The 13,414-nt window shown below is 40.5% G+C and overlaps 3 protein-coding genes across 3 annotated transcripts in view; 1 reads left to right on the top strand and 2 right to left on the bottom strand.

Moving 5' to 3' along the window:
• The first annotated feature begins 748 nt into the window (after positions 1 to 748).
• On the top strand, positions 749 to 4,319 carry cks2 (CDC28 protein kinase regulatory subunit 2). The gene is made up of 3 exons (XM_073476632.1): positions 749 to 925; positions 1,346 to 1,473; positions 3,768 to 4,319. The coding sequence occupies exons 1-3, from the start codon at positions 867 to 869 to the stop codon at positions 3,809 to 3,811; spliced, it is 231 nt and encodes a 76-aa protein (XP_073332733.1). The 5' UTR covers positions 749 to 866; the 3' UTR covers positions 3,812 to 4,319.
• Positions 4,320 to 4,373: 54 nt separating this feature from the next.
• cimap1d (CIMAP1 family member D) lies at positions 4,374 to 7,194 on the bottom strand. The gene is made up of 4 exons (XM_073477285.1): positions 7,143 to 7,194; positions 5,917 to 6,027; positions 5,475 to 5,588; positions 4,374 to 4,861 (listed from the first exon to the last, which is right to left on the bottom strand). The coding sequence occupies exons 1-4, from the start codon at positions 7,192 to 7,194 to the stop codon at positions 4,374 to 4,376; spliced, it is 765 nt and encodes a 254-aa protein (XP_073333386.1).
• A 1,710-nt stretch (positions 7,195 to 8,904) lies between these two features.
• cpamd8 (C3 and PZP like alpha-2-macroglobulin domain containing 8) overlaps positions 8,905 to 13,414 on the bottom strand; it is a 44,631-nt gene continuing 40,121 nt past the window's right edge. The window contains exons 42-44 of the mRNA XM_073476561.1: positions 12,756 to 12,830; positions 10,361 to 10,562; positions 8,905 to 9,922 (exon numbers count right to left, since the gene is read on the bottom strand). Coding sequence (XP_073332662.1) covers position 9,922; positions 10,361 to 10,562; positions 12,756 to 12,830 — 278 coding nt within the window. The 3' untranslated portion in view covers positions 8,905 to 9,921. The remainder of the gene's footprint in view (positions 9,923 to 10,360; positions 10,563 to 12,755; positions 12,831 to 13,414) is intronic.

Raw genomic sequence — 13,414 nt, 5'->3', positions numbered from 1 at the left:
TATTTACAATATTAATGAATCAGCCCTGTGATGAGCTGGCGACTTATCCAGGGTGTACCCCGCTGCACGCCCAATGTCAGCTGGGATCTGCTCCAGCTACCCTGTGACCCTGAAAAGGGTAAGCTGTTACAGACAATGGATGGATGGATGGATATGAATGAGGTAATAAAACAAACTCAAAATATTAATTTTTTTCAATAACTATTAAACAAGCTGTTCTCAGAGGAAAATAAGGTCCCCCAGAATACTGTGTAGTGACAGGGTCCGTCAAATATAAACAAAGTAAGTTTGAATATTGAAATTGTGTTGTCCTTTAAGGTCAGTGTGTTTATTCATCTTGCACCACTCTTGTTTTGCCTCTGCAGCCCGGCGGGGACGAAGGAAGGAGGAGTCGCAAAGGAGCGGAGACAATAAAGAGGCGAAGAGCTCTCACTGAGCCTTCTTTCGCTTTCCAGAAACGTTTTCGGAATCCATCAGATATCTTCCATTCAAACGTCTAAAACCCATTTGAACTGTATGGCACAAAACTAAAAACTTACGATAATAGCTAGAATTTATGTTTCTAAAGAACTTACAGGGAAGTACACAACTACTTTACTTCCTCGTTGAAGAGCAGCGCTTTCGCAGCCGAGTGCATCCTCTTCTCAAACATAGACGATCTATTTAGACGGGACGTCCACGTGCCGCTGCCTCGACCAATCCGGTGAATGCGGGCAGCCGTTGGGGTTTGAATTATCCTGTGAAAACAGCGGCAGATGACAGCAGCCCGTTGAGCTCTTCTGTAGCTAAGTTCGTGCGCTGCCTAGTTAACATCCCCCAAAAACAACTTTCTGGGCTTCAGCTTTGCTCGCTATCGTCAACTGAAGATGTCGAAAAAGCAGATTTACTATTCCGACAAGTACACCGATGAGGAGTTCGAGTACAGGTATGATAAACGTCCCTGGCGTCTCTGTTTTCAGAAGTCCGTTAACGTTAGCTTAAATCACAGCTTGGTGAGGTTAGCTACGTGGCCCATCATAACGTCAGCGTCTGCGGTCAACTTCTCTGTGATGCGGGTGATTTACGCTAGTTAAAGACAGGAATGAGAAGGTGATTTGGATTACAATGATGCTAGGATTTTTAACTGTGATAACAGCAGTCAGAACAACCCCCAGCTAGCCATGCTAACCGCTACCCTGACGTTATGGTTAATGTTCAAACCGTTTGAACGTTGTGCCTATGACATCCCTGCAGCTGTAGTATCCTCGATGTTTACTGCTCGATTGTCCTTTTGGTAAACATGTTTTCTGAGGCCCAGCGTCACTGGTTCTATCTTGACAGTTTTTATGTAACTATCTTCCCATAGGCATGTTGTGCTTCCCAAGCAGCTGTCTAAGCTGGTGCCCACCTCCCACCTGATGGCAGAAGACGAGTGGAGAGGAATCGGGGTGCAGCAGAGCCAGGGCTGGATCCACTACATGATCCACAAACCAGGTGAGGAACTGTGGACTGGAAAATAAATTCCAACTCAGAAAGGCAATCTTTACAATATTAGCTCAGAAATATGTATTGGATGATTTATATTTCCATAACTGAACAAACAAGTTGCCCTCGGAGGGGAAATAAGGTCCCCAGAACAGTGGTCCAATATGGAAAGCTGGCCACTTAGAAGGGTCCTACCAATATAAACAAGTAAAACTGTATAAAGCTGCTTATTTTCTGCTTCTGATTAACAATCCCTCCCCAAAACTACAAAATGCACCTTCAAGGGATAGGTTCACATTTTCCCGAAGTCTTGTTTTAAAACAATGCTCACAGGCCTTAATGTTTATAAAAGAGCTATTGGTCAGTGTAATCAATCATTTAGTCCTTACTGACTAGAATGAAGAGAATTTTCTACAGTGTCAATAAGAGGGACAAAATCTACAGTCCTTAATCTGTGCAAAAATGCATTGTAATGTATCATGATTTCAGCATTCTTGGTTAGTCAAATCAAATGGGTACAGGGGAGTCTAATCATGTTAATAATAGCGATGGGATGCTAAAAGATTTTATCGTGGATGGCCATAAAAAACACTCACAATAAGTTGTTTATGTTGAATTTTTATTTATCGGGATAATCATGAATTGAGATAATTTTAAATATCTTCACATGAATGACTTGAAAAAGCTGTCTAGCTTGCTGACATACAGTCATATATTGGCTTCCTGATTTATTTTGAATTACCTAAGCCCATAGCTAAAGGCATGGTGTGCACTTTATAGATGTGAGTAAATACTACAGTTTCCAAACTAAAAATCGACGGAGATGAGAGTACCACTATTTGTTTATACAACCTTGTGATTTATGATTACTAATGTTAGATTATCTTATTGTTTGTCACATGCAAAAAAAGATGTGTGTCCTATCTGTGACGCAATAAAAAAATATTTTTTTCCTAACAAAATGTAAGGTTAAAGTGATTCAAGTCATTTTTCATGCAATTTTAGTTTTTATCCTAAAGTTTTACAAATATTTTTGATGATTATCTGGATAATATCGTGAATTGCAATTATGCTGGACAGGATAATCGTGACAAGAAAATTTAATATCGGCCCAAGCCTTGCTAATAATGCACATATGATAATATCATGTGAATAATCGTTTATTTATCAGTTTATTTGGTTTCCTTTTCATTATTCATTAAGTGTAATTTTTGTTTTTGTATTTTTTATTTAATTTTTAAAAAAAAATAATTTTGGTTACAGATTCTCTCTCCACTTCCCTACACTCATATTTTGAGTGCAGTTTATTTGCCACAAAAGAGACAAAACTCACAGTAAACAAAGTTAAAGATGAAATTGACTACTAGTGTTTTTCTTTACACATTTTCTATAGATATTTTGATATTGTAGATGTGAATTTGTTTGGCGACAATAATCATATTGTGAAAATCTGACATTTTGACCGCCCTAAATGTTTATTTCCAAAGGCAAACATTTAGTTATACATTAACTCTTTTTGCAAACAGTACTATCGCACCACTTGAGCTCAGCCAGGAAACACTGTTCAGAGAAGTTTAGTGATGGAATTTTGTACTTTTGGAAAATACTGTCTTGGTATTTCTCGCTCAGACTGCTGAAGCCTCATTTTAGTTTACTACATTACTTCAGAATGCATTTTTGCACAGGAGGACTCTGTAGTCAGCCATTTCTAGTGTTGCACAATGAATCACAATATAATGGAAATTGCATTATGGCCAATTGCAATATCTGAATTGCAAAAAGCTACGATGTTTTGATAAAGGTAAAACAGCATTATAAAGAAGTGCTGTACAGCTGCAGGGATGTTCTGGCCTACAAATCTTGTAGTCCAGTTGTAAGAAAACATTTGTTTGTTACAGAGTAGACCATGTCACATCATCATGACTAATGTTTTTTTTCCCACTGAAAATAAAAACTAATGCGAAAATGATCATTACCACTAATTGTGAATCATATCACAATTGTAATATCTGTCAGAAAAATATTGAGCAGCCCAAGCCATTTCCTGCATTGTAGTTTGCCGCAAAGGGTTGCACATGAAGAAGGGGCATGATCACAGTGACCCGTAACTCCTGTATTACAGCACCTGTATGTCAGCATGTGAGTGTTGTATTCAGGTGGACAAGAAACATATCCTAGCTCCTAGCATGTGCCATTAGAAAAGTTATATACACATGAATCACAGCTTATGAATGACACTGTATGGTGTAACTGCTGTACTGTGGATGAGCTGACGCTCTCTTCTTCTTTGCTTCACTCTCCAGAGCCACACATACTGCTTTTCAGAAGACCTCTCCCAAAGGATTAAATGGGAACCATCTGTAAATGCCTGCTATCATCTTTGCTGATTTGTATTGTCTCGGGACCATACATCTCTCCTACAAACATCTCTACATATGTTCTAATGTATTGTGTAGAAAACCTTTTAGTTATTTTTTTTGTCTTTTCAAACTCCCTCAATTTTTAGAGGTAATGAGAGGCAAATTGATTCCACTGTGACTGATAACCTTTCAGACAATATGAAGGTGAACGTTTGCCTGTCAACTGTACATTTTAATGCCTATTTTAAATGTCTGTGATGCCATTTTGTTGTAATTGATTTATTTACTGAGTGGTTATACAGGCGCAGGGTTTTATTTTTATCAAACCCCTGATTTTCACAAAAGAGCTTTCTGTGTTTGAACATTTGTTCTTTAAACTTTATTTGTGTTGTGTACATAATATTATTTCTAGATATTATAAATTTTGACAGTGAGTCGTGGCTGATTCAACAAGTTCTTTGTTGCTGAAAGAACAAAATAAAATGTACTTCTTCACATATGCTTGCTCATGAATATTTTTTTCTCCTAGATTATGTTGTTTTTCGATGTTCAGTCAGAAACATTGACAACCAGTGGAGTAACAAACTCTGAGTGTCTGATGCCCAGGGAGTAGGCTGGTGCCCGAGCCTTGTGAACTGTCACTCTCTCTGGGTTATACGTTCCAGGGCCGGGTTTCTTGGTGGCATCTCTGGGTAAGTTGTGACGTCCAAGCATGGAAAAGGCTGGCTGTCGGGGTAAATAAACACTCGGGTCTGTACTGTTGTATCTGCATGGCCCTGGCGTCTTGGCTAAATCCACAGATGGTCCCCCTGTGCTGTAACTGCCTGACATCGTGTAGCTTGCGCTGGCCGGCTTGTTAGGGACTTGAGGGCCCATGAGAGGAGGGAGACAATACTTGTTAGGAGCAGGTACTGCGTCGGTGCCTCTATAGTGGGTACGAGAGCTCATTGTGTAGGACGGGGGTCTGCGTTGGAGGTTGCACGGCGGGGCTTTCTCAGGGCTGTATGCACCTGGTCCTGGTGTCTGGAATAGCTCCTCTAGTCAACAGAAAACAGTTGAATAATATAACCCATCAACACCATATGTTAAGAGTGTGTATACTTAGCAGGGTTCAGGTTGTTGGTTATAACAGCTGACACTGAATCTGTAGAGGTGTCAACAACAAATGTTTTTGCAGAACAGGACTGAAACCAACAATTATTTTCATTATTGATCAATCGTTTAGTCTATAAAGTCTATAAATTGTGAAAGATGCCCATCACAATTTCCCAGAACCCAAATTACTTATTTTGTCCTGCCAACAGTCCAAAACCCAAAGACATGTCATTAACTATCATAAATATATACATACATTTAAGAAGCTGGAACCAATACATGTTTGACATTTTTCTTGAAAAATAAAGGGGCACTATGTAGTTTTGGAGAAGAAATTCAAACTCTTAATATTTACAATATTAATAAGGTAGCTGGCAATTAATTATCCTTTGATTCATTTTTTGACTAATTGATGCAGATCTGTTTCAAAATCATGTTATTACTATTAGTTCAGTCTTACTTAAAATTCATCATCACAACATATGAATTGATTCATGAAGCAGTTCAACTTCTCAAAATAACACTTCTGAATATTCTTAATGAATTGGGACTTACTCTCTGCTTTCATGCGGCCCAACATTGAGTATGCAGGGGTGCCATCCCTTCCGAACCGAGTGACTTTTGCATCAATGTGATACTTAGGCCCTGGACTTGAGTCAACACAATACACTGCAGGGAAAGTAAACATTTACGATCAATTTAATATATTATCTCTTCTGTCAGTTTTAAATAAACTGGCTAGATGAGCATAAGGTGAGATATCTACAGAAATATGAGGTACTGTCTCCCCCTAGTGGCTTTATGTTGATATTACACCACTTAAGATGTATACAAATGGCTTTAATCCCACATAACAGAATACAGCCCATCACTCTACCAGAGAAATGTTGCTAAGTTGGACCATATCAAAGTGTTTGGTTACATAAATAAAGAGTGTTCCCTCTGTAGCTCTGTAGCCTTGCTATATGATAAATCTAAAGTTATACAAAGAGCTCACTATTGTCACTCATCCTGCCATGGAAAGAATAGGCGGGGCTTGTTATCTTGGTGAAATCATGGCCAACAAATCCAATGGTGGGAGGAAGCCCATAGCGCCCAGGTCCTGGCCCTAGAGACAGGCACAAATATCACACATACACACTATAGCTTATAAAATACATTTACAGAGCACAAAGGACAAAGACATGCACATAAGAGACATTTACATTTAAACAGATCTGCAACTCTTTGCTTCTGTAATTCCTGCAAGCACCTGGACTTCTTCTGAAGCTGTGTGTGTAATGAAGTTCCTGTGCAAATAAGTGTACTTCAGGAACAGTTGCTGTGTAATTAGCATGTGATGGCCACACTTTAATTGCATGAATTAGGCTATTAAATCACAGTAATCATTTTTATTTTTAACTATTTGTATTTACTCAAACAAGTAAAAACAATATATTGTGATCAAATCTGAAGACCATTTATTATTGCTGTTTAACAAAACTATTCAAGTGTAAATTATATCATAATTTTAAATAAGACGCAGGAAACAAGGCGGAATATAAACAGGCAGAATATTCCCTTGGTTGCATGAAAAAAATGTAGGAGAAAAATGTTATTGAAATCTGGATAAAAGTATTTCTAATACCTTATTTGCCTGTCTGGTTTTCTGAGAATAAGGTACTTATCCCTCTGTCATCTTGTATTTATGATGCCATTTCTCAAAATGAGAAAGAGATATTAAGACAGTAATCAACAATGCCTCGGGGCTCCACTACCTGGTGATTGGGACATGGTACTCTAACTAAAATGATTAAAAATGGCTTCCAAATATCTGTCACCACTCAGCTGATAAACTCCGGTATGAGAGTCTGTATCTGCATTCGTCCTGCATCATCATTCTAGTCAGAGACCTTATAACTGGCAGCCAATTAGCTGAGAGCTCAGATTGTTTGACTATCATGTATACTGGATCAGAGCGGCGTGCAGCACACATCAAGACACAACCTAGGGCAAAGCATTGCATCAGCATACAAGTGTTCAGTCGAGCAAGTGGGAGCATTTTTCACAGAGAGGAGCAAGTCCTGGCAGGTCTGCATGCTGAGAAATCCTCCACTCTGCTCAAGTCAGTGCTCTCCCTTTGAAATTATGAAACGACCACAAGTGACCAACTGGACATTTATAATGATACTGATGCCTTTACACAGGATTTTGTAAGAACTCATTGTCTATTGATGAACGTACCTTTTTCTCTCCCTGCGATTACTGGGTATTTTTTCTCCATTTGACTCGTCATAGAAGTGATGGATGCTTCAGGAATACCTCAATGGTAGCAATACGAATGAAACATTCACACAACATGTCAGTCAAAACAACAAGAAGATGGCCAAAGAAATAATAATCATAAAAAAAAAACCTTCAAGGCACCTTCTTTTCACAGGTAATTCCCCCTTTCAGTCAGAACTAAGGGCTGCATACTTTGACATTCAGTCATCAGATGAGCATCAGAGAAGCACCTCATTCCTTAATCCATATCCATCCTGCTGGTCTTTCTTCATATACGATCAGTATTGTTTCTCCTGGATCCAGCATCACCCACGCCCCGGCAGCTTACAGTGAAAGCCAGAACCCTGGATGATCCAGAATCAATCCCTAATTTCCTCTGAAAACAATCAGGAAACCTGAGACGTATAATACACATCAAAGTGTCAACAGCAGAGCGGACTCTCCACTGGAGGGGGTTTTGTCTATCTGCCTGTTTGTCCCTTTGTCTGTGGTGGCTTGGACAGGTGAATAGCCCTTCCTCCACAGGGAGAGGTGGATGTATAGGTGCACTCAGCTGGTACTTAGGAACAATGTCATCACTCCAATTCACTCTCATGTAATGCTAGCTCCCCCTGCAAACCATGAAACCAAGATCCCCCTCTCCCTCCTTTCTCCTTTCACTCTTTCTGCTCATCGCAGTGTGGAGACGCAATATCACTCTTCAGCCAGGCATGCGGTTGCCACAGAGGCTGCCAGAAGTACACTGTTTTTTCCATTTAGGCTGGAGGAGTAATTCCTAAAAATCAACATTTTTGTGAAGTTTCATAAGTTTTACCCGAAATATGAGTACATGCACAATACTGCCTTGAAAGTGCGCACTGTGTTGGAAACATTTTCTGCACACACACACACACACGCACACACACGCACACACACACAAAGCCCCAACACAGATGCAGCAGGGTCAGATGCAGTGCAGCACCCCCGGAGCAGTTACAGGCAGAGTACTTTCATCTGAAGTGCCAACATACATCCCTCCGGTGTCTCATCTTTAACTTCAGGTCAAACAGATTACCCAGATGCAGTTACAGCAGTTTAGCCCTCTTTGATCTCCTCTAATCCCAGTGATGATTTGTAGTTGGGATTTGAAGGAGTCGTTTAAAGGCCCGAGCTGCTGGAGGCCACAGTAACCGAGAGGGTCGACAAGTGACGTTTGCAGAGAAACAAACATTAAACTTTAACAGGCTCTAACTCTCTCCCGCACTGTTGCTTTGGTAACCCGAATCTGTTGTGAGCAGTTAAACAAACACATACGGTGCACACTCAAACTCAAGAGGTTGTGTGTACACAACTGATACACACACGTTCATGCTTTGTGTCTCCAACACAGGAGCATGCCAGGGATCAGAGAGTCGGTTATCAAAGCAGAGGGCTCTCTGAAGCAGCAGGGTTGTAATACAGCTCACTGCTGACAGGAAATTATCTCCAGACTTAACTAGCCTTTCAAAGGAAATGGAGCAACACAGCTTTCATGAACAACTGCACAGCAGCTCCTCTGCTAGTGGAGCAGATAAATGTACTGTGCTGCAGCTGTAGAGATCATATTGTTCTTAAAGGTTATTTCAAGGTATCTCTTCCCTAAAGTTGTAGCTGCAACAGGCTAAAAAAGAAGCAGGAGTGAGAGTGTAAAGTCAACAAAAAGCAAAACCTTGGATTGTATACAAATTTTATTCTTGTTTGTTTTAAAAAGCACAATATTTGATATGAATACGGGCTACATTTCATCCAATTTGGTACATTTACAGGAATTCAAAACTTCATTCTTGATTTTTAAGTTGATTGCTTCACGAATCAAAATTTAACAAAAACAAAAATAGCTTATGAACTGTACAATCAAATCTCAAGGTAGGTAAGGTGAGAGGTGACTTGAGAGTAGATGATGCTTCCAGAAACATTTCCGTCCTGGTTGGAAAAGTGGCCCAACGACATACATCGTGTAAATGTAATGTCAGTCCCCCTTCTCTTTCCTTATGTTTCCTGTCGACCTCTACTGTGCTGTCTAATAAAGGCAAAAAGAAAAATCTGAAAAATGAAAAACATTTGAGCTTATGTTTCTGTAAAGCATATGGTTAGCATATGTCTTTTTCCAGCAGGATACCAGCAAAGGAATTTCATCAAACATTTCAATAATTGGGTTAAAGCTTGCTATGAAAGAAAAAAAAAAAGCCTTTGACAGCATATATCTTTTGTTTGAACTCAAAGAACCACGAGGGCAAAAAGTAGACTGTATGGGCGGGCAATGACCAAAAAAAAAAAAAAAAAATGATATGATCTCTAGCTACAAATAAATACCACAGATAGAAAATATAACAAAATATTTTGCTTAAAGTCAGGTGTAATTACAAACATAAATACTTGATTATTTGTTCTAGTGATTATAAAGGCAGTACAGTGAATAACAAAGACGCTATGGTGCCTATCGGTGACTCTGAGACTGGAGGAAGAAACACTGAAGTCTGGAGGACACTAACTAATTCAATAGCAGTCATGCACACAGTCACATCCAATCGCACACACCACTGTATAAAGGCATCAACACGTACACTCTCACACAAAGCCACACTCTCATTCTCCAGACTCCACTGTCTCTTCCTTTCAGGCTGAGCGAGTCCCGATTCTCTCTTCTCTTTCCATTCACTAGCATATTCACAAATAATGTACAATTTGGAGGCGGGTATGGCTTCACTCTGTGGGCGTTTCTGTGGACGACAAGAAAACAGGACAGACTTTCATTGTAAGATCAGCTCAGACACAGTCAAAACCTACTACTACACTAGTAGTAACCCAAAATAAAATAATGACCCTGAATATGAGCATAATATGTCTCCTTAATATTATCACCAAGGACTAAGGCCCCGCCAAGAAACTGAAACACGTCCAGTTGCCTACGATACAGCACTTACCACGACCTGGATGACAAAGAACCTTCATCAACAGATAGTTTTAGTATATAACTTCCCCCTTTTGTTTCTTCATGGGGTTTGTGGACAGTAAGACATATACAGATATCAAATAACACCAGCAGTATCCTTTAAGCTCTAAGTAAAACACACTATGGCAGAGATCCATAAACCCTAAGTCTGATTAAAAATCAAGTCCATACAAAACAAGCAAAAGCATGATGGAGCCACTCATACCATCGCTCAGGGGTGTTTTTTGTGTCCAGTGTGGGTAGCTGGGTATCTGCTGGCAGGAGCACCTTCTGGTCTACATCCCCTCCACCTTCAGGAAGGTCAAAATGGTCCCCGCCGTCTGCATCAGCGAGGAAAGGCTCGGAATCTGGGTCGTATTCATAGGAGTAGTATGACACCTCTGCCATGGACCCCTGCTCCTCTTCACCTGGGGAGATTGGAGTGAAGGGCAAAGTGTTAGGGCTCCAAACAGAGGTTTTTCAGAGGCACCGTTCAAACCAAACTCTGTTGTTTCAATGTATTATGGTGCTTTTCTTTATAAATTGCTTTATAAATTCATAGAAATTTTAAATGGGGTTGAACCTTAAAAGGTACCCAGTGGAGTTTTTGACCACTAGTCGTGTTGTTGTGTTGGAGCAGTGTGGTTTTTATATATTTTGTTTGAGAACACAGATACATGCATGCGATTCGATATGCATTCCTAATGGTTTTATTTTATACCACTATTTGACAGGTGGCAGCGACGCACAAAGAAACGGTAAAGCCACGACAAAGGCAGGGAAGAAGAAGAAAGTTGACAGTAAAAATGGCCTAAACTAGCAGGGTTAAAACTTTTACCAAAAATTGTCTTTACAAAAGAAAATGCTTTTAACACATTTGTTAGACCTCAAGGATACCCACAATGCTTTTTGGTGAGAAACACTGAAAGGAAACATAACTTTTGTTTGTTGACAAGAAAACTCCACAGGGCACCTTTAATATCCTCTACATTAGAAACTCATGCAGCAATACCCCCTCACAGACAGTAGGGGTCCCTCCCTGCTTAAAATGTTGCATTCTCACATAGCATGCTACTATAAAATCACACTTTTTGAATATAGCTTTGCTACATGTTCATTTTACTATGAGTACCCATCAGTCCACTGTGGCTAGATCTTATAATAAAAGTTTGTGGCACAAGTTGGACTTGAATCCAAACAAACACAAACAAGCGCACAAAAATAACATGTTAACGTTTGATTCTTAAAGTGAGAAATTAAACTTCACATGAAGGAAAATGTTCTCTCAAATGAAGCGTGCAAGTGTGTATCCATTATACTGTATGTATGCTGTCCTCTGGTACAAGTTCACTAATAAGACAAGTCTGCACAAGGAAGCTAATTCCAGAGCTTCAGCTTCCTCCGCTGTTCCAGTGGAAACTGTCATTTCCTTGGCACAGCCCTCCTTCACCTATTACACTCTGGGTGCACTTGGCGGGCATGTCGTCAACATTCTAATGGTTTACAATGACTGTATTTTTACAGTACTTATTCAATCTAATCAGCCCAGGGTTATCATATTATAGCTGTGTGTGTGTGGGAGAATTTGCCTGTGTCAACATGCAATACATGTATGTGTGCGTGCATGTATAGATATACGTGTCTGTGTGTGTGTGTGTGTGTGTGTGTGTGTGTGTGTACATAACAGCATTCCTGTGGTGAGTGTGAAGCGTTAGCTTTTGTACTAAGGAGGCTTTGACTGAGAGAAGTTTTGTGAGCCGCAGCTACCTACCTGGAGCTGCAGGCTGGGAAACAAGTCAGTGCAGGCTGTGCCACATCACACACACACGCACACACACACACTCACACTCACACACACACACACACCTGTACACAACTCAAACATTCATCCAGGAGGACCTTAATGTTACACACACGTAGTACCACATGCAATCCGTGCACACACAGTACGCACACTTCTGCAACTTGTGAATGACTGCGGTTCCTTTTTAATGTTCTCCCTGCCAAGTGTAACACAGCTACATCCTCCCTCCGCACGCAGCCAAACATCCTATCAGGAATTCTCTGGCTGCCTCGCTGGAAGTGGCAGCTGATCTAAGCTCATGGCAGAGCAACAATCAAGCCCGCAGTGTGAAACCTATCCACCTATTTATCCCGCCGATTGTAGACATGATGTGGTGGCAGGGGAATGTGCTGCCACTTACTCCACCTACATATCTACTTTCTTCTTCTCCACCTTTCCCCCTTTCTGCCCTGCTCTTTTTCTCTTTTCCTCTTTCATCTTGTCTCCTGTTCGTCCCTCTTTGACTATCTTTCTCCCCTTTATTTTCTCAGTTGTACACCTCCTACACACCCTTTCATCTCTTTGTTCCTCACTCCTTCTTCTACACATTACAAAAGAAAACACACACAATTCACAAATGGATGCAGACTCTGAATAAAGAAAGCTGTAGCATTCAGACAGTAGATATATAAATGCAGCTCATTCTCAGAACATGTATATAAGTATATGAATAACAAGCATAATCAAGAGGATTGAGGAGAGATTGAGAGGAGAGTGGATGGGAGAGATGGGAGGTGATGCAAAGCCGAGCAGGGAAAGGTGTGGTAGATGAAGTTACCTGTTTGTACAGGCACTGAGGGCTGCTCAGTCTCCTGGCTCGCTATTGGTTGTCTGTCCTCCACCGTGGTCTCCACTGGAAATAGAAACAAATACAAACACACACACATTAGATTATTCACATTTACGTGGCTGCCACAGCACCCTAAAAGAAAGAAAAAAAAACTAGTAATGATTTCAACAGAGTTTCAGTGTTGCATAATCTAAATACTGCCCAGAAGCATTATCCACCCCACTGAGCAACACTTCTTGGCAAAACAATGATGTACACTCAGTCCCAACAGAGGCCTGCATTAAAATCTTTCCAAAAATAGCAGGGACCAAACCATAGCCAGAGGGGCCATGTGTGGAAACAAATTGTATCTTTTTCCTTTTCAAAACAGGGAAACGGAGGCACGAATCTCCCCCACACAAGCAAACACAAACAAACAAGGCCGGGGAGCTTGAAACAAAAATACGACTCTTTTGATAATCTACAGCATGACCACTTGGCACAAACCGAGGTCTTTTCCCACCAAAGTTTTGTCTATGCCTTTTCCCCAATCTGCTTCGCAACATGAAGGCTCCTTTGTTGTTGGGCTGTGCGTCGGAAAGGAATGTGACAAGGATTTCAAAGGGCTGGACAAAAGCACTCTGTCATTTGGAGAGAGCCCTGTAATA

The sequence above is a fragment of the Pagrus major genome, chromosome 11 (assembly GCF_040436345.1).
Source record: "Pagrus major chromosome 11, Pma_NU_1.0".
Lineage (NCBI taxonomy): Eukaryota > Metazoa > Chordata > Actinopteri > Spariformes > Sparidae > Pagrus > Pagrus major.
Note: the sequence above shows the minus strand (reverse complement) of the source record. Positions and strands in the feature narration are given on the sequence as shown.